Below are 23,150 nucleotides of genomic sequence, written 5' to 3' on the forward strand. Positions count from 1 at the left end.
CAGTTGAAAGGACATCTACAATGATGGCTTACTGTTCACAAATAATAGGCACCATCGTGGAAGGAAAGGAAGCTGCACTGAAACAAACTTGCTTGTGATCTGTGCCACAGCGCCAGGACCCCATCCCAGCAGCCAGGAGCTGGATGCAAACCCAAGTCTGAGAGGTGATCACAGCCTGGGAAACGGCTCTGAAGCTTTCACATGATCAATCAATTCAAGACCAAAAATGTAAAGCTAGTTTATAAAAAAGAAATTTCTCCTGGAGCAGATGCTTCTCCTCACAAGCGGAGCCTACATACGAGCTCCTGATCATAACTGGCTAATAATTAGCTTTGGAGCCAGTGCAATTAAGCTAAATATTTTGGTTAAGTTCAGGTCAAGAAAAAGCACTCTCAGTGCTGCTGCGGCTTTCACGGAATCTCCTCTGATCTACAGTATGAGTACTTGAATGCTACCAAGTTACAACAGCAAAAACAGAAATTGTAGTGTTTTCATTCATTACAGTATGATCCAAGAGGGAGAAAAATAATGCATGTTTTTTAAAGACAGAACTGGTGTTATATTTTTAGTTTAGAACAATAAATGAAAATTATTTTGTAAGGGGATAGAAAAAAATGTTTGTGGAAAATGTCATTATAATATTTAATTACTTTTTAAAAAATACACTGTTTATTCAAAATATCATTTTGAGGTAAACAGTAAGGAAGAAGGTCGATAAGTGGTTCTTTTCCTATCTTAAAGGCACTACGAGCCACTTACATGATTTCAGATATTTCTGCCATCACAACAAATTCAAGCTGGTTTGTGATTTTGCCAACTGCAGAAATTCAAAGTCTCATATATTACCTTCTGCATTGAAGATCTGTATCTGTCCATGCCTTGAAGGTTACATTTCCTCCACTTGTACATCCCAAATCATAGTTCTTGTCCTTCTGCCTTTCTAACTTGTTTTTATTAAAACTAACCACGCACATTACAGGATATCTGGTTGGCTGCAATATTCTACAATTAACTGTCTGGAAGGAGTTCTGTACATATTTGTTTTGTCACCTGAAGCTGATGAAAGGAAAGGATGAAAATATATCAGTAGCTGCTGTGCCACTGAATTGGAACTAGAAAATGTTGAAGCTGGGGCAGGCAAGGAAAAGACCAAGTCCTGGAACTGCACAGCAAGTGCCAGCAATTCTAGGAACATTACTTGGTTTTCTTTCACATTGATAAGATGGAAAAATCTCTCAGTACTAAAATGATCACAGAGAAAAATACATCAGCTTTATATCTGCAGAGAACCATCATTATCTCTGGTAGATTACCACCAATAATTTCCACCCAAAAAAATATATAAAATGTGTGAAAACAGCTGAAATGTACAGACTCACTAAAATTAATGGCTATCAATTAAAATCAAGAAAAATAATATTTGTAATTTAACATATTACTAGCATTAGTGTAAATATTATGCCTGTCATTCATGCTTCTTTATTTTCAATCTGACACTGCCAGGAGCTGAAAATAAATGTTATCAGGAAGTCACAATGGAATATTGAGCAGCTTCTGAATCAAAACATGCATAATTCTTCATGAGAAACATACACAGTGATTAAATTGACTCAATTATCTTCCACCTGGTATATCAACCGTGCAGTGAGTCAGAATAACTATTAAGGAAAAAAACTTTTAAAAAAATTCCAATAATTTTTGTGCAGACAGCTACCACCCAGTAACCACCCTTTGACAAGATTTGCAATCTACTCCACAAGAGGGCAACCAAATTCCACTACAAAATGAGCAAATGAAGCTGTAGAATTTAAAGTTACCATTAATTTCTAGCCAAAAGTCAGAATTCCACCCCATTCTAAAATGACTGGGAAAAGAAGCTCCAAGCAAACAATTTGGAAAGGGGAAAATACCCAACCTCCAACGCTCCTTTCCTTATGAACAACGGTGCTAGCAGTGGTACCCATGTGGGAAAAGGAGTGCTTAAAGAAACTAACCACTTTTCTTTTTATGGGATTTTCTTCTCTTTAGATACAAGAAATATCCTAGAATCTTGGGCATCAGCTAAAGCATTTCACTTTTCTTAGAACAAGGCCACCACAGACTGGAACATAAGCAGATAATTCCAAGTGGCTATGACATATGCAATTTGTGCTGCAGTGAAGAGAAGACTGACGTGGAAATCTCTGTGACAGTTCAGATCAGTGCAACTATCTTGTCACCCCAAGTCCAGGTCCAGTGTGATTTCCTGTACCAAGAGTGTACTGTCACAATTCTGGACATCTGGAAAATGCCAGTGCATGTTTTCTCACTGCTCCTCTAAAATACTCCAAAATGTAAAACTTTGGATTGTAGATCATTGTGGATTTGTAGTTGTTTTTTTCTCTTTTTTTTTCTTTTTTAATTTTGAATATACAGTCTGCTACCATCAACGCAACTAGAGAGAAGCAGAGCAGTAGAGCTGCAAAGTACTTACTGTTCTGGACTGGAAATGGAAGTCCTTCGTCCTTCCACAGCAATGTTGCTCTTGGGTCTCTTAACAACATGAGGTCTTGGAGGACGAACCTAATACACACACATACACAGATACACGTCATCAGATACTTCAAAAGCTGGTCATGCAACAGACATAGATGGCAAAATATGTATAACTACCATTATCTTTAAGGTATTTTACATTCACAGTCACTTTTAAGCTTTTATGCTTCAACAATGTTACAAATCCATTGGTTTGGATGTAAACTACACAGTCCCACAATTTGTTAAAGGGCAAAAACCCACACGTTTTGAGTTGCAAACGACACATATACGCTTGCTACTGACTATTAGCCAGTCAGTGAAAATTTGCTCAACTGTTCTGTTTGGTACAGGGTAATTTTCTGATAAAAAAGTTTCCTAAATGTAAGCTTCATCTAAAAGAGTGAGTTGACAGAGTGAAACTGGAAAAGCCTGCATTGCATGTTATACTGGATATTGTTGTTCAGCTCTGACATCATAATCCTTTTGTCCGCCTGCTCATAGGAAGCCAGCACCTCAAGTGAATAATTCTGTAAAAGTGAGTGCTGGAAAAAAAACTGTACATAAGAGTAAATATTAGAAATGAAAAAATATTATTTTTCTTTAAAAATATGGTTTCCTTCCAGTAGCTGATCAGAATACCTTCACAGACACAGATTATCATTGACATCACTGAGGTTATATTAGTGTATCCTTTGTTATCTGTAATAACACTCAAAGGTTTTCTGTGGAAGGTGATGTTGCTGCCAGTTGAATTGCACACAACATCTCCATTATCTTCTGATGTTCAGAAATCAAGCTGAATTTACCCACGTGAACTCCACAAGCAAATAAGCTAAACTTCAAGGAGAGGAATAAGCACAGCTGATCACTAAATGGGCAAAATTTACACATGTGCCTACCTATACTAATGAGTGATCCTGTTGGTGAATTTATTCCTCTGAGCCATATGCAGGAACGAACAATTGCAGGGCAAGCATGTACAGCCAACTTTCCAGTTTTTTGCTTTTTTGCTTTTTTTTTTCCTTTAAAGTATTACCCAACCTGGAATGGAGTCTGACTTGCTGGCTCCGCTGAACGTTAACCAACAGGAATCTCCAAAGCCCCCAGCAAGGTAAGGAACACAACTTCTGCACTCTTTGGCCTGTGATCTCTTTAATAGCCAAATATAAAAGGTGTTACAGGCCTACAATCCGAGTACTCTTCGGATGACTGATGAGTTTGTTTGCAATGACAACACTGGTTGTGCCCCCATCTCTGGGTTTTTGGTTTTGTTTGTTTTCGTTTGCTTGGTTGGGTTTTGCTGTTGTTTTGGTTTTTTTTAAACGTTTTTAAGAACATATAGTTCAGATTCTCTTGCCAGGAAAAAGCCACTAAGCTGTGAGCACTGTTTCTATGCTGCACAATGGCATGCAGAACTCAACAGCAAGATCATTGTATTGAATTTTCATTTCAAAGAAAAAGGTGTTGAGCAGATATGATGAAGAAATCCAGAGATGTATTGCCACAGTTTCTTAGGAAAAAGAGTTTATACAAAGGTCAGATGTTAAGGTCTTGAAGATCTGTCCCCACACAAGGCCTTTCCTCTCTTCAATAAAGACAGCTTAAGAATGTGAATTTATGGAAGGATTAAGTTTGTGGCAACTTCAACTGAACTTGCAACGTGGTGAAACATGGGGAAAAGAACAACAGAGCTAATTAGACGAACTGAGCTGTCAGAGTGCGGCTGAATGGCTCGGTGCCAACAAACAAAAGGAATGGGCTGGCAATCAGCAGGATCGATGAGGAATACTGCTTCATTAGGGCTGATAAAACAGAGAGAGTGAGCAAGAGAAAGAGTGTGCAAGGGTGGGGGGAGAGAGGCAAGAGGAACTGGGTGGAGGGGGAGAACAAGAAGGAGAAAAAAAGAGGAAGAAAGAAACTTGTTTAATTAAATTTAAGCTGAAATATGGTGTGTAACACTGGCTTGTCATCATGCTGTGAACACTTTCACCTTTCGGTTGATATCCTGGGGGAGCACTAGTGATGAGCAAAAGAGATGAGAATTTTGGATGGCTCCAAGGGGTCACCAGACCAGTAAAGCATAGGGTGACATGCTAAGTAGGATTTAGAATATTGTTCATGAGGGACTGCAAGGAAAAATCAGGAATCAAGCCAATTCCTTGCTGGATTTCTAGCCAAATAGGCAGGGTTAAATGCATATCAAATGCAAAGGTAGGAAAGAAATCCAATTATATGAGCACAGAGCCTAGAAAATAAAGGTAAACATTCAGTACGGGGTTAAACGTGCTTATTACTGTCCCTATCAACTTTATGAATAATTACCATATTATAACTTTTGCTAATTGAATGAAGTTTCCAAACAGTTACTATTAATTCTAACAGATCTCTATTAATTACAAACAATCACCCTCTCACAATATTACTACAATTCATTTCCAAAACAACAGAATGTAAAGAACATATCTGTTCTGCTTCTTTAACCTTCTTTGGTTTGTGTTTTTGTTCTCACTATTAGTAATGACTCATACTGCAAGGACTAATTCCCACAGATTCCTTCTTGTAACAGATATAGCCTGAAAACAACTTCTCAGCAATTCTGGCATTATGTTGACTTGGTTGGAGGAGCAGAGAGAGCTGGCCTCTCATTCAGGCCTTGCTGTAAAAGGTAAGGATGAATTACTTGCTGATACCCACCTCTGCAATACATGCCAAGACTCTAAGAGGGAAAAATCAGCCTGCACAAAATAATATTTACACACAAAAAATGTGTTTCATGTATTAAAAGCCAAATAACAGTTCACAACAACAACAAATTTACATACATTTGGTACAAGCATAGTTTTGGGAGCGATTATAATAATTTACATTAGTCTTGAATTTCCTCTTGACAACTGAAGAATTTCTGTTCCACTTACTGACACAGCAAGATGAATGCAACAGGAGCTTTTATTACGTTTCCAACCTTTTATCAATCACATAGGGAGCAAAGATAGTTGACATAAACACATCATAGCGAGGACTATTAATGCACTACAGTAAGATTAAACAGTCTTAGCAAGACTTTCATGTAATAAATTACTCAATCTGAACAAGACTGTTCAGCAACCTCAGTGCAGAGAAACTGCAGTGAGCCCTCATGGGGCTTCCCCTGCCAAGCACAAAACAAGAGGACCAAGAAGCAGTATGGGAACCCCTCTGTACCACGGAAAGTTTGTTCCCAGTGTAATGAATCCGGGAGGGCCTGCCATACAGATTACATTTCAGAGAACACACACAAGCATAGTCAATGCTACCTTTTAAACACAGAAAACAGAAATCTTCAGTGCACAAATCCATAACAATGACTGTTAAGCTGAACACCCAGAGTTAAAAAGAGAGGGGAAAAGAAAAACATGCTACTGGAATGTAACATAGGAACATGCATCAAAGATCAAAAGTTCACACACACCCAAGTGCACTTGTTAACCAGTTGCCTGCTCATCCAAAACTGCACATTTTTAACAAGTTTTAGCAAGATTAGATTTGAAAACTTGCATCTCTGTTTTTCTTACACACCTTCCTGTGTAAGGAAGCACGGAGTAAGGCCTTTTTGCTTATTCGTGAAATTATATTCATAAAGCAAAAGTCCTGAATAAAAACAAATATCTTTCAAGTCTGCTGCAAAAACAACGCCCCTCTAAACTGATGTCACTTTCCTGTATGAATAAGTCACTGAAACAGACCCAGTACAGTCTCCATCCTCAGAGGCATCTGGTATAGTTAATATTTAATAATCAGACTACAGTAGTGCTTTGAATGAAAAAGTGCTTAGATAAGGTATTCCATCCTAACACAGGAGTTACACTGAGAACAATTTCTGTGCAGTTCTTCTGAAGAAGACTCATTTCTTATGGCCAACGTTTTTCATTCCAGGTAATTTTAAATGAACATGAAGTACATATGTATATCATCCATAATATGGTATTAATATTCCACTGTCCAAATACAGACTTTGCTCACTCATCTATTCCGTGGTGAAACATAAAGTGTCTCAAATCAATTTAAAGCAGAACTTGTTGAATCTCTTCAGATTTCTGCTTCCTTTTGCATTTGAGTTTAGTGCAAGTCTTCAAAAACTCACTGGCTAAAAACTTATCCCAGCCTAGCAAGACGTTCTGTTCAAGAAATCACCACAAAAGTAAAACAAATATTGCAATAGCAGCATCAGTTACCTGCAGAACTGACTGAAAGCTGCAGAACTCGTCAAAGAAAAGCAGAATAAATGCAGATCCCAGGGCTGTGCCGCAGCAGAGAAGAAGGGAGTTTAGGTGCATAATTCACACATTGCTTGACAATCCAAACTACCAAGGTTTAGTAATACTACTAGGAGAGCAATTCAGGCAGTGTTAAGCTGTGGCAGTGAAACAAAACTCCCAGCTACTCACGGGCCTAGTTGAACGCTGTATCTTTGGAGGCGGTGGCCGAGGCGGACGGAGTCTTTGCTGCTGTATCAAAGTGGAAACTTAAGTCATAGGCAGATTAAATAGTCACCTACATGAAAACACCTCTTATTTTGTGGTAAAAGCAGTTAGAGTGGATGACATGATTTATCTAACTTCATACTCACTGTACAACATGCAATGATTTTCAAAACAGAGATATCTCACGACCTTCAAAGTGCCGCATCAGAAAAGGAAGCTATAGATATTGACATCAGTTATGTTAAACTAAAAGCAGTCAATCAACACTCCATGCCAGATCATCCAAAATTCACCTGAGACAGCACAGATGCTTAAGAAGGATTCTAACCTACATGCCCACGTGTTCTACGGACAAATGAAAAGAATGCTGCAAAGCAGGATTTTCAAAATAGCTTACATTAAAATCCCAAGAGAGATTTTAGTGCTTACACTCTAAAGGCCTCAAACCAGCAAAGACATTTAAAAGCACGAGGGAAAACTGTAAGTCAATTAAACCTTTCATAAACACATGAGCACATGCTTAGGTACAGTAGTGGACCGAGGTTTAAATGAATTGCCTACAGCAAAAGAGTGCACTGTTATAGTAAAGAAAGCAAATCCCTGCATCACCAACAGTTCTAGCGAAGACAGGAGCAGTGGTGCTTATTTTGGTCTCTCACTTTTAAAATTAGCAGTTGGCCAACTTATTGCTTTGTAACTGTGCTGGAGCTATTCCAATTGAGCTGCTTTTGACTGAGCCAGCAGCACGACTCTCCTCACACAGATGGTATCTTAAGGTATGCTCTGCTAGACAAGGAACCCACTGATAATTAATGAGATTCTAAATAAAATCATCCTAAAGTACAACTTTGATCTTGAGAACAAGATCAAAGTTAATGTCTTTTCTGCAGTATCTTCAATACACATATTAGTACTTAAGATGAAAAGTAGAGCCTGCAGTGAGGAGTGGCAGGAACTCCTTCAAATGCCTGCTTCAGCAGACGACAGGCCGTGCTGCTGGCCGCAGCACATGGCAGTGCATCCTGTGGACAAAAGCCTGTCAACCCAACAGAGGGAACAGCAACTGGAAGCAAGAGTTGGGTTCTTCAGACAGAAAAAGAAAGCTTACACAGATTACTGAATTTCTCTCAAAAAGATTCCAGATTCATATTTCAGCAGTTTTTAACTTCTTATTAGCATAGTCTTTATTCCAGATTGACACACATTCTCATTCTGCTACCCTCATGCTGTGTCACAGTCAACACCAGCCTACCCTTTTTCAGACCATTTCCATGCTCTTCTTGCACCTCATCACGCTTTCCCATTAACTTACAATTTGCACCAATTGGTTTATTCAGCCTTACTCATGTGCCAGGAGGAGTGCCAGATTGTACACATTCACTCAGCTCAGATTTTTGAGGTGGGTGAGGAAAAAACGGCACTTGTCATGGAGAGCTGAGGCCAAAATCGTTCCATGTGATAGCTTCCAACTATATATTCCAAGAAAGTAAGCACAAAATCAAAGAAAAATAGAGAGAAACAACCTGCTGGTGAGCTGAGGTGGTTACTTTTAGCCCTTCTGCATAGTTTTTCTTCCGCACCTCTTATTATGTGATTCAGTCACAGACGTTGAGTTGTAGCACTGAGTATTTCCTCACTTTACCTGCTCAGGCTGAGAGCACAATCTTAAAGTATATTTAACTTTTGTTATGTGACATAGCATACTTATTAATTATGTTTCAGAATCATAATGAAACAGCTGAAAAAATCTGTAATTTGCACTTTTCTTGTGATGTTAAAGACACCCACTTATGACATAGGTACTGCGACAAACTATTTGATGAAGCAGGAAAACAATATGCTGTTATTCTTTTTTTTTCTTTTCTTTTCTTTTTTTTCCCCCAATGCCTCCTCTATGTATGCTTCAGTTTGCTTTTTTTCACTTTAGTTACCTGAAAATTATGAACATTTCTGCATCACAAAATTCACTTAGGTGGGATTTTCAAGTAGCCTCCTAGCTAGCAGTGTCTGAGCACTGTTTATATTCCATGACTTTTAAAATTCTGGACAAAAATGTTTTGATTGATGTAAGAATTGAAAGTCATCACTTAATATCGTACAAAGAAGTTGATATTATTCCTTCAGTATTAGTTCATATCACTGAACCAATCTGTTTGATCGGTTTCTCCCTCCATGGCAAAACATAGGGTAACTTTTCAGGAAGCACTGCAGGACTGTAGCATCAACAGTATTAACTGATAAAGCAGTGGCACTATTAGTAAAGTCTGTGAAAAGAAGTGTGACAGAGGCACAAAAGGACAGACAGACAACGCAGTGATGAAGACTGCTGTGTAGAGAGACAGTCAACGCATTGATTGTAGGCACTGCAAGGACACGTACAGCTGAACTTTGCTTACCCACACACACACTGAAGGAAAAATATGTCTGAGGAAGTGCGTGAGAGGGTTCCGTAATTATCTACTACATAAGTTGTTGGACAATAAAGAAAGTATTCGGGAAGATCAGAAAGTGACACTTTTGTTAGAAGAGCCAGCAAGCCGTCATGGCGGAGTATTGGGAAAAGTTTACAATTAGCAATAACTCCACCTTGGATTAACCTCATTGGCCACAATACAGCCACTGCACCAAGACTTGTTCATACCACATTATGTATTAATTTTTGAAACCTTAAAGAGTTACGAGAAGAACAATAAGACAAATCTCCACACTAACAGCAGCGTGTTCTCTCAATTACAGAGGGACAGGGAGACAGTACGGCTTAAACAACCAGAGATTGGAAGCACTGAAAAGAGCATAGGCAAAGGGCAGGGAGGAGTAGCTGAGATGGAGGCCCACCAAGAGGTAAGAGTTATTTGTCCTTTGCCAGAGCTCCATTGTTAATGTTGATGTAAATATGTATCACCAAAATGGGATAAGCAAGTATATTTCAATTATATGAAGACCATATTTACTGGAAAAGCCACTGATTAGAAGTTAATTTGTTAATGCAGCAAAACACTCTGATTCTGAAAGGTCAGTAGGGGAAGCTGTGTTGGATTATCAACTTAATTACCTGTGCTGTAAGGATGAAACAGCCCAGAGCTACATTGCTAAAAGCTGCTAAATTGCTATCCTAGGTATGTCCCTAAATATGTATACTATAGTGTTTTTTTTCTTCAAAGAGCAGAAATGTCTAAATTAGCACTTTCTTACCAGTAGCTGTTTACCAGCATACTTTTTTACTCTAGATATTTTCTTAATTGTTTTACTCTAAATACTTCTGAAGCAACAAGACAAAGAAAATTAGCAGGAAGCCAATTTTATGACTGCAGATATGGCACTGTTTTCTAATTATAAGACAAGCAATTTTAAATTGTGAGATGCTGAAGGAAGAAAAAAATCTTACATTCACTTTTACACTGTAAAAATACTATTTAAAAATTATACATACCACAGATCATAAAGTAGCTATTATATATCCAAGAAACTTTCACAATACAGCAATTTAGTTTTTTTATACTAGAGAAAACATAACAAAAAGATCATTTCTGTACTGTGAAGTAAGAGTTTGGTTGAGATGATGGTATTCAAAACAGAGCCTTTATCAGTAAATTAGAGGTGCTATTTCATACGCAGCAACAAGTGCAACTAGAAATAAATGCATAAAGGAAACCCAACTAGATGAAAACTAGTTTGTCAGCTCATACAGAAAGAAGTGTTTCTCATTCTCAAGTTAGTAGTGAGGCATGTTTCCAACGATTTCCAAAGCAAAGCTCTACTACACAGACATCTTAATTTCTTCAGAAATTCAGGGCTGATTTACAAACTGTTTGTATGTCTTAAGGACAATGAGACATGAGATAAAGATGCACTGTCCTGAATGTACCCAAGCTCAAATACATCATGCTGCAAAGGATTTGGATCACTGATTTTGGAAAAATATGCTGAACCTCAACTCAACATTCAATGGATAAAAAAAGAAGTGGGGGGAAGAGGGCAGGGAGATACAATAACAACACTGAAAAGTGTACGGTACCTAAAAAGATTCAGTACAGAAAGCAGATGGAATCTATGAAGCAGCTGTTTTATTACCCATTCAGATCCCTGCACAGCACATACACTACTTTTTACATATGCACAGCTCACAAACTGGTATGACAAGAACAGTGTATGCTTTAACATGTATTTTTAATTCACACTCTAAAATAGTTCAACAGAAATCTGCTGGGTCCTGTGATTAAAAAAAAATAAAAATGTTTTAGGAGATGTCTCGTTCTTTGAACTGTATTTGTAAATTGGGAAGGTAGCACAAATCTGGCAAAAAACCATGGCAATGCCTATAGATACGCCAAGAACTTACGGAAGAGAATCTGTCACAATTAAACCCTTTGATTAGTCTAACAAGAAAACAAGGATGATCCTCTTACCTTTCTAGCCAGGAATCTTCCATTACATAATATAAAAGCATACAATCAAAGAAGGAAGTGAAAGGAGCCAATAAGCTCATGGTTTCCCCAAGGAAAGGAGAACAAAGAACCTTATTTCAGGCATCTAAGTAAACACCCAAATTAACACCCAGAAAACAGCAAACCCCATAGACTCCACATCACACAATACACCTCAGTCTGAAAGCAGCGTAACTTTCATTTGTGCAGAAATCCCAACCTCTAGTTATATTACTGAGTGACGGACCAAAAAGCAAACTCCCAAAACATACTGAAGAGCACTGCACCCATTCTAGATTGCCAGTAAAACAGCAAGGAATTTTTTCAGAACTATTCACAGAGATAAAACAGGGAAGGGTCTTGAGAGAGAGAGTATCTCACTGAGCAGACTTTCAAATTTCCAAAGTACTTGTACCAAAATTAAGTGTGATTTGCAGTGGCTTCTTTTCATTCTATTTCTCAACATACATAGATGGAGGCACATGTTGCAAAAAAAAAAATCCCAGACCCTAGGAATATATTTATCCCTATGTATTAAAGTCTATCCATCTACTATCTCAGCAGAGTTTAAAATCACAGCTAATAGGTTAACAACTGTTTTTCTTCCGCTTCAAATGAAGAATATCAGAAAGCTGGGGGAATATTCGGCTTCCCAATTTGTACTGACTGCTCGCTGCTACCTGCAATGTCTGTTTGACAGGACTGACATTTTGTACTGCTGTGAGATGGGAAAACGTGTGACATTTTTATTCATGGTGGCGTACGCCCTTGTAATGATCAGCCCTGGTCGATGTGCTTACTGCAGCAGCCCCGAGCCCTCGGAGAACAAACAAGAACTGGAGGTGCCAGCAGTTCGGCTGCCTTATTAAACTCCACCAGGATTCTAACGAAGAGCAACCGCTGGAAAATCTCACTGTCAAATCCTCAAGGACATTGTCAACATGGAACTAACTACATATATTTTTCATTTAAAATACTGGAAAATACAGCAATGTGATTTTAAATATAAAGAAAAAAAGTCACACTTTTCATCTGTTTTCTTTTTTAACCGGTCTTTTTGTCAGTTCTACACTGCGCTTTCTGGCGGCCTGATACTGGGATTCAAACCAAGTACACTGCTCAAATGATATGATTTAAAACGTTGGAAAACGTGTATAGCCCTTATTATCTATTAACAACTGCTGCTCTCTAGTAAGTAGAATACTTGTATTAAAAAAGAGAGAGAGAGAGGGTCTCTTATTTAAGGAATCCCATAACAGCAATGACTATCTGCTTGGTTCAATTTCATCATTCACTCAGGATATCTGCATAATCACGGTGATATTCTTTCATGTCAACATGCAAAAGTACATGGTTCCTGGATCTGCAGCATCGCATTGTTCAACCATTTTACTAGGTCTTAATCAGCTCAGCTCTGAAGGGCAAATCCAAAGGATGCTTGGCCAAACAAACAACCACAGAGGGGTTAGCAGCTGGAAGAATCACATGCTCCACATATTCTCTCCTTTTAATGTTTTAGTTTAATCAAGTGATTTAGAGGTCAATTCAGACAGTTCTGGCCTATCCACTTCATAAGAAGTACACGAGAAACTTCTGGATGCTGCTCAACGCTGATACACTATGCAAGTCACCCATAAGCCTCTGAGCTTATTCTAAAGTTGTCAATCTAGATGATTTGGTTAGCCTTGCATGCACTGACGTATTTATTTTATATGTATGTATTATTTATAAAGCACAATTTTGTTTCCACATGCCAGCAGTGACGGACCAAGAAACTCTCTACAAGATATTTATGGGTTCCTCGACAGAACAAGACTAACAAGGAAATTCTGCACAGACACGTTACAGCTGCTACTGCTTGTCACAGAGCACTAAGGTCAGCTCAACCACAGTCTATTTTCTCCATACATCCAACCATTATGGCATATAACTTGAATGTACTCAGGGCAGTAAATTTATTCTGATCATCCTTGTTTAAGAAGTGCTTGAAAAGCCAAGACAGTTGGCAAATACTAAAAGCTATAGCCCAGAATATGCTCTGTGGATGAACAGTTCTGCTGGATGCAGGAGTAGAGTCACAAAATCCTACAGCAAATTCGGAATTCCTACACAGTATAAACTACATGCATGCTATGTTGGAGTAGCTGCCAAAAACATACCTGCCTGGTTGCTCATTACAAAATACTGGCAAGTGTGTACCTCAGAGGCAGTAACTTTTGGGTATGCACTGCAGGGGGTGTATATATCTTCCTGAAGTGAGAGCCAGGTTTCACTTGTCAAATACTTACATGCATGACAAGAGTGCAAGCCTTTTAGTTAGATAATTCGTGCCCCACGGATTGTCATTTCTGAAAATCTCGCACACCACAAAGCAGAATTTAATCAAAGGAATTACTTTCTTGTCAATTGACATTGTTTTTGTTCCGCTTACTACAAATAGAGTAACCTAAGAACCTGATCAGACATTTGAGTTGTCTTAAGCAGACATTAGATGGACAATACATTTTCATTTCTAGCAATGTGACTTCTACTGAGCTACAGTGAACTCCTTTCTAAAAGGAACAGTCAAAAAGAGAAGTGAGAAGAAGCAAGGATAGAAAATATCGTTTCTGGAAACAGAAGAATTTTAAAGAAAAAAGTTTATACTTTTAAATAAATACATAGAAAATCAAATGGAGAGAGGAAACTCTACATGGTTCAGCAGAAAGGAACAGAGAAAGCAAAATGCTCATCAGTGGGGAAGGGAGGAATGGAAGCTCATTTTGTTAACGAAGGTATCTCTATTGTCAGAATAGTTCAGAGTGGCAAGGAGAAGAGGAGGCTTTGCAGTCACAGCATACAGTTGCATAAATATTAGAAAATGAACTTGTTTTCCCCTTTCCCCTTTGGTTTCTACCTCAGTGCTACACAATGCTTGCTGTGATCTGGGGAAATCTGCTATTGTTCCAATGCACTTGGGTGTGAAGGGAGTCACAGGGTCTGGCAAAGCAGCCTTCCTTCCATCCTTACTTGCTCGCATTTACACTGGAGTTAATCCTCCCTTCTGCTTGCCTCTGCCCTCGCTGATCCAGTTTTGCATTTCTGGAATGTAGCTGGCTGGTTTTCTCCCCATCCTCCCCCTGACCTCTTAACGCTCTTTAATCTTCTTGAAGAAGAAACCTGCCCTACAAAGCAGAGTTCTTCATTTTGCACATCTAGGTGCGGATCATGAATGGAAAAAATGAAGATTTCTGTGTAGTTCCTTTACAGCGAGTGAACAAAACAGCAAATAAGGTGACTATTTCAATTCCATGGCCCATGAAAGTTTAAAGTTTTGGACAAGTTTTTCCACAGTCTGATACGCTGCTTTACCACATGAGCACATGAGTATTCTTCCATTTGTTTCATTATTAACATAAATCCCTGAAATACTAATTCTCCCTAGTTTGCATGCATACTGGATTATGAATGAATCTCTTGAGATGTATTTATAAGGATGTTTTAAATTTTATTTAGCCTTACATTTTTGCCCATAAATAAAATAAACTATTCCACTTGCCAGTAAATAATAATAAGCCATAGAAACCAAAACACAAGCTTAATTTGACAAAAGACATTTTAACTGTACAAGAAACAATTAGAGAGCTGAGCAGATCTGCCAGTATAACTTGATTCTAATGAAACAACATTCTTCCCCAAAAAAGAATGGTTTTAGCAGCTTGTCGTCATTTGCTGCTTTGGTTGTACCTGACCAGTTGGACTACTGGCCGTGTAAAAATCTGCAGAGAAACAAGTTTAGGTTTATTGTTAAAGAAGCTAGGCTTACCCCCTTTTATGTTTACCTACACCATTTCTCAAAGACTGATGAGAATATCAGACACAGGTAATGACCTACCAAGAACAAGGAGGTTCTTGTAGGAGCAGTCATGCAGCATTTCACAGGAACACCACGAAGATTTGATTAGGGGTGGAAGGGGAAGGATGCAGTATGGTTAGCAAAAACTTCATTAGAAGAAGGATGTGTGAAATGCAAGTATGTTTTTGGAAAAGAAAGTGCTCCTTTCACTCCTGAAGAAGAGAGCTGCAACCACCAAACATGAGTGCTCTGTTGGACCATCTCAGACTGCATAAAGCAACAAGTTCCAGTGGAGCCATACCTGCACACACCAGGACACACAGCTGCAGTAATTCAAGGGACCAGTCATTGTGTCCTCTGAGCTTAGTAGGTCACAAAACTGAAAAATCATTGAACATTTCCTGTCATGGCTGTGGCACACAGATGCAGTAGGTGTTTATCACAGCTCTACTGGCATATGAGTGGCCTAGTAAAAAAAGAGTCTTCTGAAGAAAAAGGCTTCTTAAGGATCAGATTTGGATATTAAACTACCTTTCTCCCTCAGCAAAATCATCCATTCTATTTTACTTTTTCCTTTAGATAATGCAAAAAAAAAAAGCATCAGAAAAAAAACAGAGAAAGCCTTCTGCTCATTAAAAACTCAGCAAGCAATTTTGGAAGCTGCCTGGTTACTTGAAACAGGGATACAATCAACATAATTAAGGAAGTGCCTGCATTTCCCAGACTCTTTGCTTTTTGGATATGACATATGTAACATGTATAAATATTCCTTACCCAAATACTTGAAGCAGACATTTGAGACTTTGCCTCTAAAAAATCCCAAAACTACAAAAAAAACCAAAAACATCTTGTCAGGATTGCTAAATCTTGCAGAAAGAAAATGTAAATGACCTATTCCATTTCTTGCGTGATTTTCTTTCTCTTTTTTTTTTTCCCCCTGTGGCATAAAGGCAGCAAATAAGAAGTCATGCTCATGTAGGGTACAGAGATATTAAAAGCTTCCCAGACAACATTCACAACAAACTTCTAAAATCAGACAACATTCAAATGCAATACAGATCAATCATCAGTAAATGAAAATCAGAGTGGAAGAGCTCGAAGGTTGTTAGTGTGATGCTTCTGTGCAGCATCCTCGCCACTGTAGTTTTCCCACCAGAAACAGGTCAGCAAAGGAAAGTGAAATTTATAGCAAAAACACAATCTCTGCAACATTAACATAAACACTATCTGAAAAAGTATCATGAAAAGGTATTTTGAACATGAAAAGATAAAATTGAAGATCAATAAAGAGAACTAAAATCTCTGTAGCCATTAAGGTGAAAACAAAAGGATGTATTTAAAACAATACCTAGCAAGTCCAGTATCCCAGCAGACCTCAAGGCTCCAAGCTTTGGGTCCTGTCACAGGAGCCCCTAATAGCTGCTTGCATGGACAAGGAATGTGTTTCAAACAGCCACAGTGACAGAGTATTTATTTTCCACACAGGAAAAGATGACAAAGATAAATACGTATGCTACCTGAAAAGCAGGAGTGTGTGCATGGAGCTGTAGCTGCTGTCCCACAGCACTGCTGAGCCGTAGGCTGTGGGCTGGCAGTGCCACACGGCCCCACGTCAGCAAGGCAATGGCTGCCAGAGGCTGAATATGCAGTGCGTGTTTGGATGCGTTAGGTAAGTTTTGGTCATGTTATGAGGCAAAAAGCAGGAAGAAGGCAAGCAATAGCAAGATATTCACAAAGGATGTTCTCTGTAGCAGAGTATTTTCTACTAAAATGAATCCCAGTTTTCTCCAGACCAGTCAGTATTACTCAGAACTACACACTATTCATTGGAATCTTATCAATGATTGGAAAACTGCTCCCCCTTCTCCCCACTCATTAAGCCCTGGTGGTCTGTACTGCTCTTGCTATTTGTTGAGTAACTGCATCGCCTCAAAGTCCCCAAGTGTTCCTTAAACCTGCCTGATCGGAGGCCTCACATTAAAGCTACGCCCTTTGTGAGCCGAGGAGCGCGCGAAGTCAAAGAGGAAGAGCTGCGGTCGCACTCTTCCACTGCAGTATCCTCATGTAGTCTTGCCAAGATCACTTGTCCTTATCCTAGGCTATCTGGTTAAAAATCTTTTCATAACCAGGGAGAGCTTTTGCACAATGTCTTAGTATTACAGAAACCAATTTAAAAACAATATATAACCCTTTTAAACAATGTCTGATAACCACTCACCAAAACGAGGTACTACACTCCAAAATCTCGTACAATTAGGTAATTGTTGCTAAATGTTTGAGAACAGTCAGTTGAAGTGCTATACATTCAGAGGCAATTTAAGATATTTTACTGGTATTTTTTGTACTCTAACGACTGCAGATACACAACTGTATTTGGAAAAGCTGAAAACCAACTCACTATATGGTGAGAGGTAATGAGTTAAAATTAAAGGTTGCTACTGGCTTGCTAGCCCATCCCCCTTTAGCTAATCTGTCATGTAATGAAGAGAAGCACCTAGCATAGGACAGCTAGCTGCCGGCTCACTTACAGCGAGCTGATTAAGAATGTTCAACCAACAGCAGACTGCAGACCTTTCCAACGAAAATAAATAGACTGTATGCAAATGTGTTTGTCACTTTGACAGCATGTCTCAATTAAGGCATCTCGCTGCTGTTGGTAGGCTCTCTCACTGCAGTGGTATGGACGAGGCTTACTGCATTACTGATACACAGGGCTTGACCCTAATCCGCATGCATGCATTTTAAAAAAGTCTGCCTTTGCCATATATACCAGAATAATACTAGCAGACATAGAAAGCAAGTGACAATGAGAAAAAAGCCTCTTTCATCCTCTTCAGTTTATAAGAACTGTGAATGCACAAACAGCCCTTATTTCAGAGTTCTTGTGGCTTTTTAATTGTTCCCACCTACTGTATTCTAGGCAGAGTTAAAAGTGACGCTAAAATCTCTCCCTTTAATCACTAGTTAGAAGCCATCTCCCATTTAAGCAGTAAATGCTGCTTTTTTTCCTCCCAAAAGCCTTAATTTGTATTTCATAAACCTGACCATCTTTGCCTTTTGAAACAAAGTATTATTTAATTTTTAGTTTGGCATTGGGCTATTGGGAAAAAAGGACCTGCAAAAGGACAAAGGCTGTAAGTGAGATAGAGTACAACTGCAAAGCTGGCTGATTTTTTGGAAAGCAGCGTTTGCAACGTAATGTCAGCAATAGGCATTCAGCAAGCGAGTCGTTCACCGCAGCCAGAGGTTCACTAAAGCTAATGTGTTTTTCCTTTTGACACAGAGAAAGTGACCATTCAAAAATCTCATGAATTTAAATTCACAATTTCCAGTTGATTATTCATTTCATTAATCACTAAAAAGCTTGAACCATCCATCTTTCATAAAATCTCTATCTGGATTTTTGGCTGTGTAAATGAATTGAGGTCGCTACGTTTCTGCAGTAGTCCCAGTTCTTCTCAGCTGTATTGGCACAGAAAGTAAGTGACAAATAAATTCCTACTGCAAATACTTAATTGAAAGAGAATCTGTTTTTGAAAAAAAAAAAAAAAAGCCCCCAAGAAATTACATTTAGCACACCAGCAAAAGTTTGATTTGAAAGAAACAAATCAAATTCTAAAATGATACCGACAACACTGCTCTGAGCAATGATTATATCTGCTCTATTCTTGCCTAGTACCTAACCAGTCAGTGCAGTTTCTATTAATAAATACTTATCTAAAAGTCTGGTTTGCTTTACATTTTATAATTATCATCCATTTTATAATTTTTTATTTAAGTCACATTATGGTTCCTTAGGAAAAATCAAATACTAACTTCTGTTTTTTGATCATGATTAGATACATGCACGATACATGCAGAGAAAGAAAATAACTGAAAGAAAATAATGTTATTTTTGAGTCAAGCAGCACTTAATAGGGGAACACTGGCAAACTGGTAGTAAATATTGTATGTTTTTCCATGATAATCACAGCAAATTCAACATTTTCTAAATAATTAGCTCTTAAAAACACACTCTCTCTTCTGCAAACATATTGAAATAAACATTTTCAGAGTAACTAATGCGCATATCTCAGTTGTCAATGCTGAAACAGAGCACATAAATAAGCTATTAATTGATTTTTTCATCTTAGTTCATCACCTTTAATTTTCAAAGAATGCTAAAATGCTTTAATAGTTGCATGTTCCATATTGACACTAATGATCTGTCTGGATAACAGAGATCATTTTAAATTATACATACTCACTCCTGGAGGCTGTAGTACTTTGCATGCTAAAATGAACTGCAAAATATCTTATAAAATTGCTACCATCATTTTACTTTTTTTTTTTCCCCCAAATTGACATAGGATTTATTTTCCTTAAAACCATCATACGAACAAAAGGAATCCGTGAGCCACAGACAACAGGTTTTTAACATCCCATTTATACAGATATAACAGAAATTAATGTATAACAGCATCATCCAGTCACAAAAAAAACCAAAAACAACTGTCATACTTGAGCTTTCTCTGAACTACTTTTGCTCCTTCCTCCGTCATACAACTTAAAAACCTAACACCAACACGTACCTGACCAAAATGTACTGTGATTGGTCTTCTGTCCTCCCTTAATTTAGTGTCCTTCTTTTCAACCAACGGAGAAGGTGCTGGTCTTGGTAGAGACTGCTCTGGTGCTGCAGAACATCCATTCTCAGCTATGTCCTGTATGGAAGAAAAGGTGAATAGCATGGCTAAAACCATTCTTGATTAATAGTAAGAAGCACAAAGAGGAACACCAGAAGATAATGTTGAATACCCACTCATATGTTTGCAAGAAGAAAACAAAGTACAGAAAAGTAAACCTCATTATAATAAAACATTTTGCTGCATTTTGTCAATCAAAGGTATTGTAAACAACCACACTGTCCTTCAAACACCAATGCTGCATGCAAATACATTCAATAGAATGTCTGACTTAAACATGAAAAAGCTAGAAAATATATTCTGAGAACAAAACACAGCTCAAAATTTTCATTCTGTGAACAAAGTCAACAGAATCCCAGGAACAGGGCTATTCCATTTGTTGATTGGTAGCTGTGGGGTTTTTCTTGCAAATGGAAACAGTAATTCTACTTACCTACTTCACAGAATGATCTTTAATAGAACAATTACTTGTGGAAGTAGCAAGGAGAGATCAAACTCACAGCTTAGTTAACTTTGTATCTCATCTTTGAGCCTGTGCATACTGAGTATGTCTGCAGGAGATTGTATAAAACAAACTGCTGCATGGCAGAATGCTTTTTTGTTTTGTTTTGCTTTTGAGGTTACTCCTCATCTTCAGAAGTAAAGTGACCCATCCGTCTAGGTTACAAGACTTGGCAAGTGTATGGATGGTATGTCTAACACAGGTTTTGAAAAAGACAAAGGCATGCAGACACAAGGAATCAGAAAAGGAGAAAAGAGTTTGAAAATCAGTTGAGAAACAGTCTGTAACGCAGTGGGCCCCAAACCTTAAATCTCTTTGCAACAATGTCAAGGAAATAATGCTTGGTAAATATAGAGAGAAACCTGCACACACTGTAGCTCTGCAAGACTGACCTAAGGTTGGCTGCTGACACACACTGCTTTGATTCACTGACCTTTGACATGCCCCCTCAAGTTTCCGTCTTGCTAAGGTACAATAATGAGACATGTAAGCTGATGGCCAATTAGAAATGGTTCCTTTGGACACAGACTGACCTAATGTGTTTAGGTCAAATGAAACAAAAAGCTGGACGGACTTTCTAAGGGGCTTTGTCTGCTCCACAGAGAAGCTGAGAGACCTTTTTAGATCCAGCCGGTAGAGCAGTGGTTCACCACTATGGGCATAGGGATCATGGGGAAATTAACAACTTCTTAAGGTCAAACTAGAGAGAAAAACTTTTTCCTCCCCTCTCCCCCACCAGCAGCACAAAGCTACCTTGTCTTTATAAAATACATCCATGTACACTGGATTAGTAACAAAGCCAGAAGACAACGATGAGAAATGTAAGTTTCTGCCAAATTCATACTTCTGCTCCAAAACATCACCAAACTACCCAGGGGTCTGGTCAGTTTTGGAATCACATCACCTGTGGCAGCAACACAACTGACCTGAAATGTAACACAATTGAAGAAAAGTTTTAATACAGCATAGCCATATTGAAGGCACATCAAGCCTAGCTTCAGGCCTTTTGTGCGCACATCGTTCACATGTCCAACACATCTGCTGAGCTGCCCTGCAGCCCTAACCAAGGCAACAGCCAGCTGGGAACCAATGGAGAACAAAGCACCTTCCAGAACAGGCATTCCAGAAAAAATTAAAGTAGATGCAAAAGATTGGACATGCATGCAGTGGGAAAGGAAAGAGAAGATGAAGACAGATCAAAGCCATTAAGCAAAATCCCCTAAGATGTATAACTATCACTGCAAGTCCTTGCTGCTTTTACTTCTGTACTTCTCTGATGATTTAACTGCATACAGACGATAATATTTTCCTAAAACGTATTTTCAATGTCCTCAAAAATATATAATTCAAATTGAAGTCCTTCAAAGACATCTGTGACAGGCCTTCAGCCCACTATCAGACTGAATACAGCTACTCAGAGTCCTGTCAGTGCAGAGCACAAGAGTACACGACGGAGACACAAACCACAAACAGGAAATCAGGAGACACCAACTCCGAAATTCTGTAAAATGTCCACAGCTAAAAACCGTGCTTGCGAGCACAAATGACTTGACAAGAACTGCAGTGGGCCACAGTGCAGAAAGTCCTTGAATATGCACCTTTCCTGATACTGCTAGAAGAAAAGCAGAGTGACATCTGCATGCCACTTGAGGGAGCGAATTTCCAGCCAGAATGCTGACCCGTGTTTCCACATCGCTTTTGAGATCAGTGTTGGGACTTCATCCGTGCTGTGTAAACATATCTGCATGGTTGGAACCTGCAAGCAGCTCTGCGCACTGCCATGCACCATCTGTGTGGATGATGTCCTACGTCTGACTGCTCAGTTCTGATACATCCCCAATATGGGATTTTGTTTGACCCTGTAAGCATTCCAGAAGTAGCTTAAGTCATCTATCATTCAAGATAACAAAAAGCCTGAGTCCTCTCTCCCAGAATAGATGGCAAAAAAAAAAAAAAAAAAAAAACTGACGATAAAGGTATTCATTACTTTAAAGAACTCCAGAAATACAAAAACCTAACGATGCCGTTTTTAAAAAAAAGAAAGTACAATTTAAGAATATTGTTAAAACAAAAACGACTTTTTAGTTCAGGAAAAGAATACATTTTATGAATTACTGGGTAAGGACTATCACAGTCTGCAGTTACCTCAGTACATAAATGGCGCTTCCCCTAACAACTGTCGGTCCAGGGACAGTCTCTGCTACCTATTTATTTTAAAGGTGGAACTTCAGAGCAGAATCAAGATATAACTAGGCATATGTACTTTAAGCTGAACAAGGTTTTCATCTGCTTAAAAATGCATTATTAATTTTTCTAGGGATCTGATATAATGGAATACAAATACTGTCCATTAGAAGCACAAGAAGCACGTGCCAGAACGTCCTTGGGTTATTTTACAAACCTCTAAATGAGATGTTTCCAGCAGCACTGATAATAAAGCACTGACAACAGCCCATTGATAACAGACATTAACTAGAGCCACGCGGGGCTCTAGTAAGTAAAATAATGTTGAATACATTAATGCCAAGTGCCCTACCATTTATATAAATTGTCTTATCCATAAGCTTTCAGTGAGTTACATTCTCCTTACTGAAAGTTGAGGATGGTACCACTCGCATTCCTCCTTCTTCCTAATACTATGTAGTTAAGCTTCAAAAAGCCAATAACAGAGTGACTTGACCACCACGGCCCATTTGTAAAACAGAAAAAGCAGCCTTTACAAAAGAG

At 38.5% G+C, this 23,150-nt stretch overlaps 1 protein-coding gene, 1 long non-coding RNA gene and 1 other non-coding gene across 10 annotated transcripts in view; 1 reads left to right on the forward strand and 2 right to left on the reverse strand.

Annotated features, from left to right (window-relative positions):
* The window catches only part of DENND1A (DENN domain containing 1A), a 174,690-nt gene that overhangs the window by 10,331 nt on the left and 141,209 nt on the right, over nucleotides 1-23,150 (reverse strand). For 4 of the 8 annotated variants that reach the window (XM_031556243.1, XM_019621530.2, XM_019621528.2 and 1 more), the window contains 3 exons: nucleotides 19,808-19,939; nucleotides 6,942-7,001; nucleotides 2,474-2,562 (listed from right to left, as the gene is read on the reverse strand). In XM_031556243.1, coding sequence (XP_031412103.1) covers nucleotides 2,474-2,562; nucleotides 6,942-7,001; nucleotides 19,808-19,939 — 281 coding nt within the window. Of the gene's footprint in view, nucleotides 1-2,473; nucleotides 2,563-6,941; nucleotides 7,002-15,537; nucleotides 15,616-19,807; nucleotides 19,940-23,150 lie in introns of all 8 variants that reach the window. The other 4 variants (XM_019621532.2, XM_019621534.2, XM_031556244.1 and 1 more) reach the window with 3 other exon arrangements.
* Nucleotides 5,095-12,574, forward strand: LOC109370502. Its single transcript, XR_002120698.2, has 3 exons — nucleotides 5,095-5,182; nucleotides 9,714-9,818; nucleotides 12,102-12,574. It is a non-coding gene; the product is annotated as an uncharacterized LOC109370502 (long non-coding RNA).
* On the reverse strand, nucleotides 9,492-9,608 carry LOC116217301. Its single transcript, XR_004161689.1, has one exon. It is a non-coding gene; the product is annotated as a U4 spliceosomal RNA (small nuclear RNA).

This window comes from Meleagris gallopavo, chromosome 19 (assembly GCF_000146605.3).
Source record: "Meleagris gallopavo isolate NT-WF06-2002-E0010 breed Aviagen turkey brand Nicholas breeding stock chromosome 19, Turkey_5.1, whole genome shotgun sequence".
Taxonomy (NCBI): domain Eukaryota; kingdom Metazoa; phylum Chordata; class Aves; order Galliformes; family Phasianidae; genus Meleagris; species Meleagris gallopavo.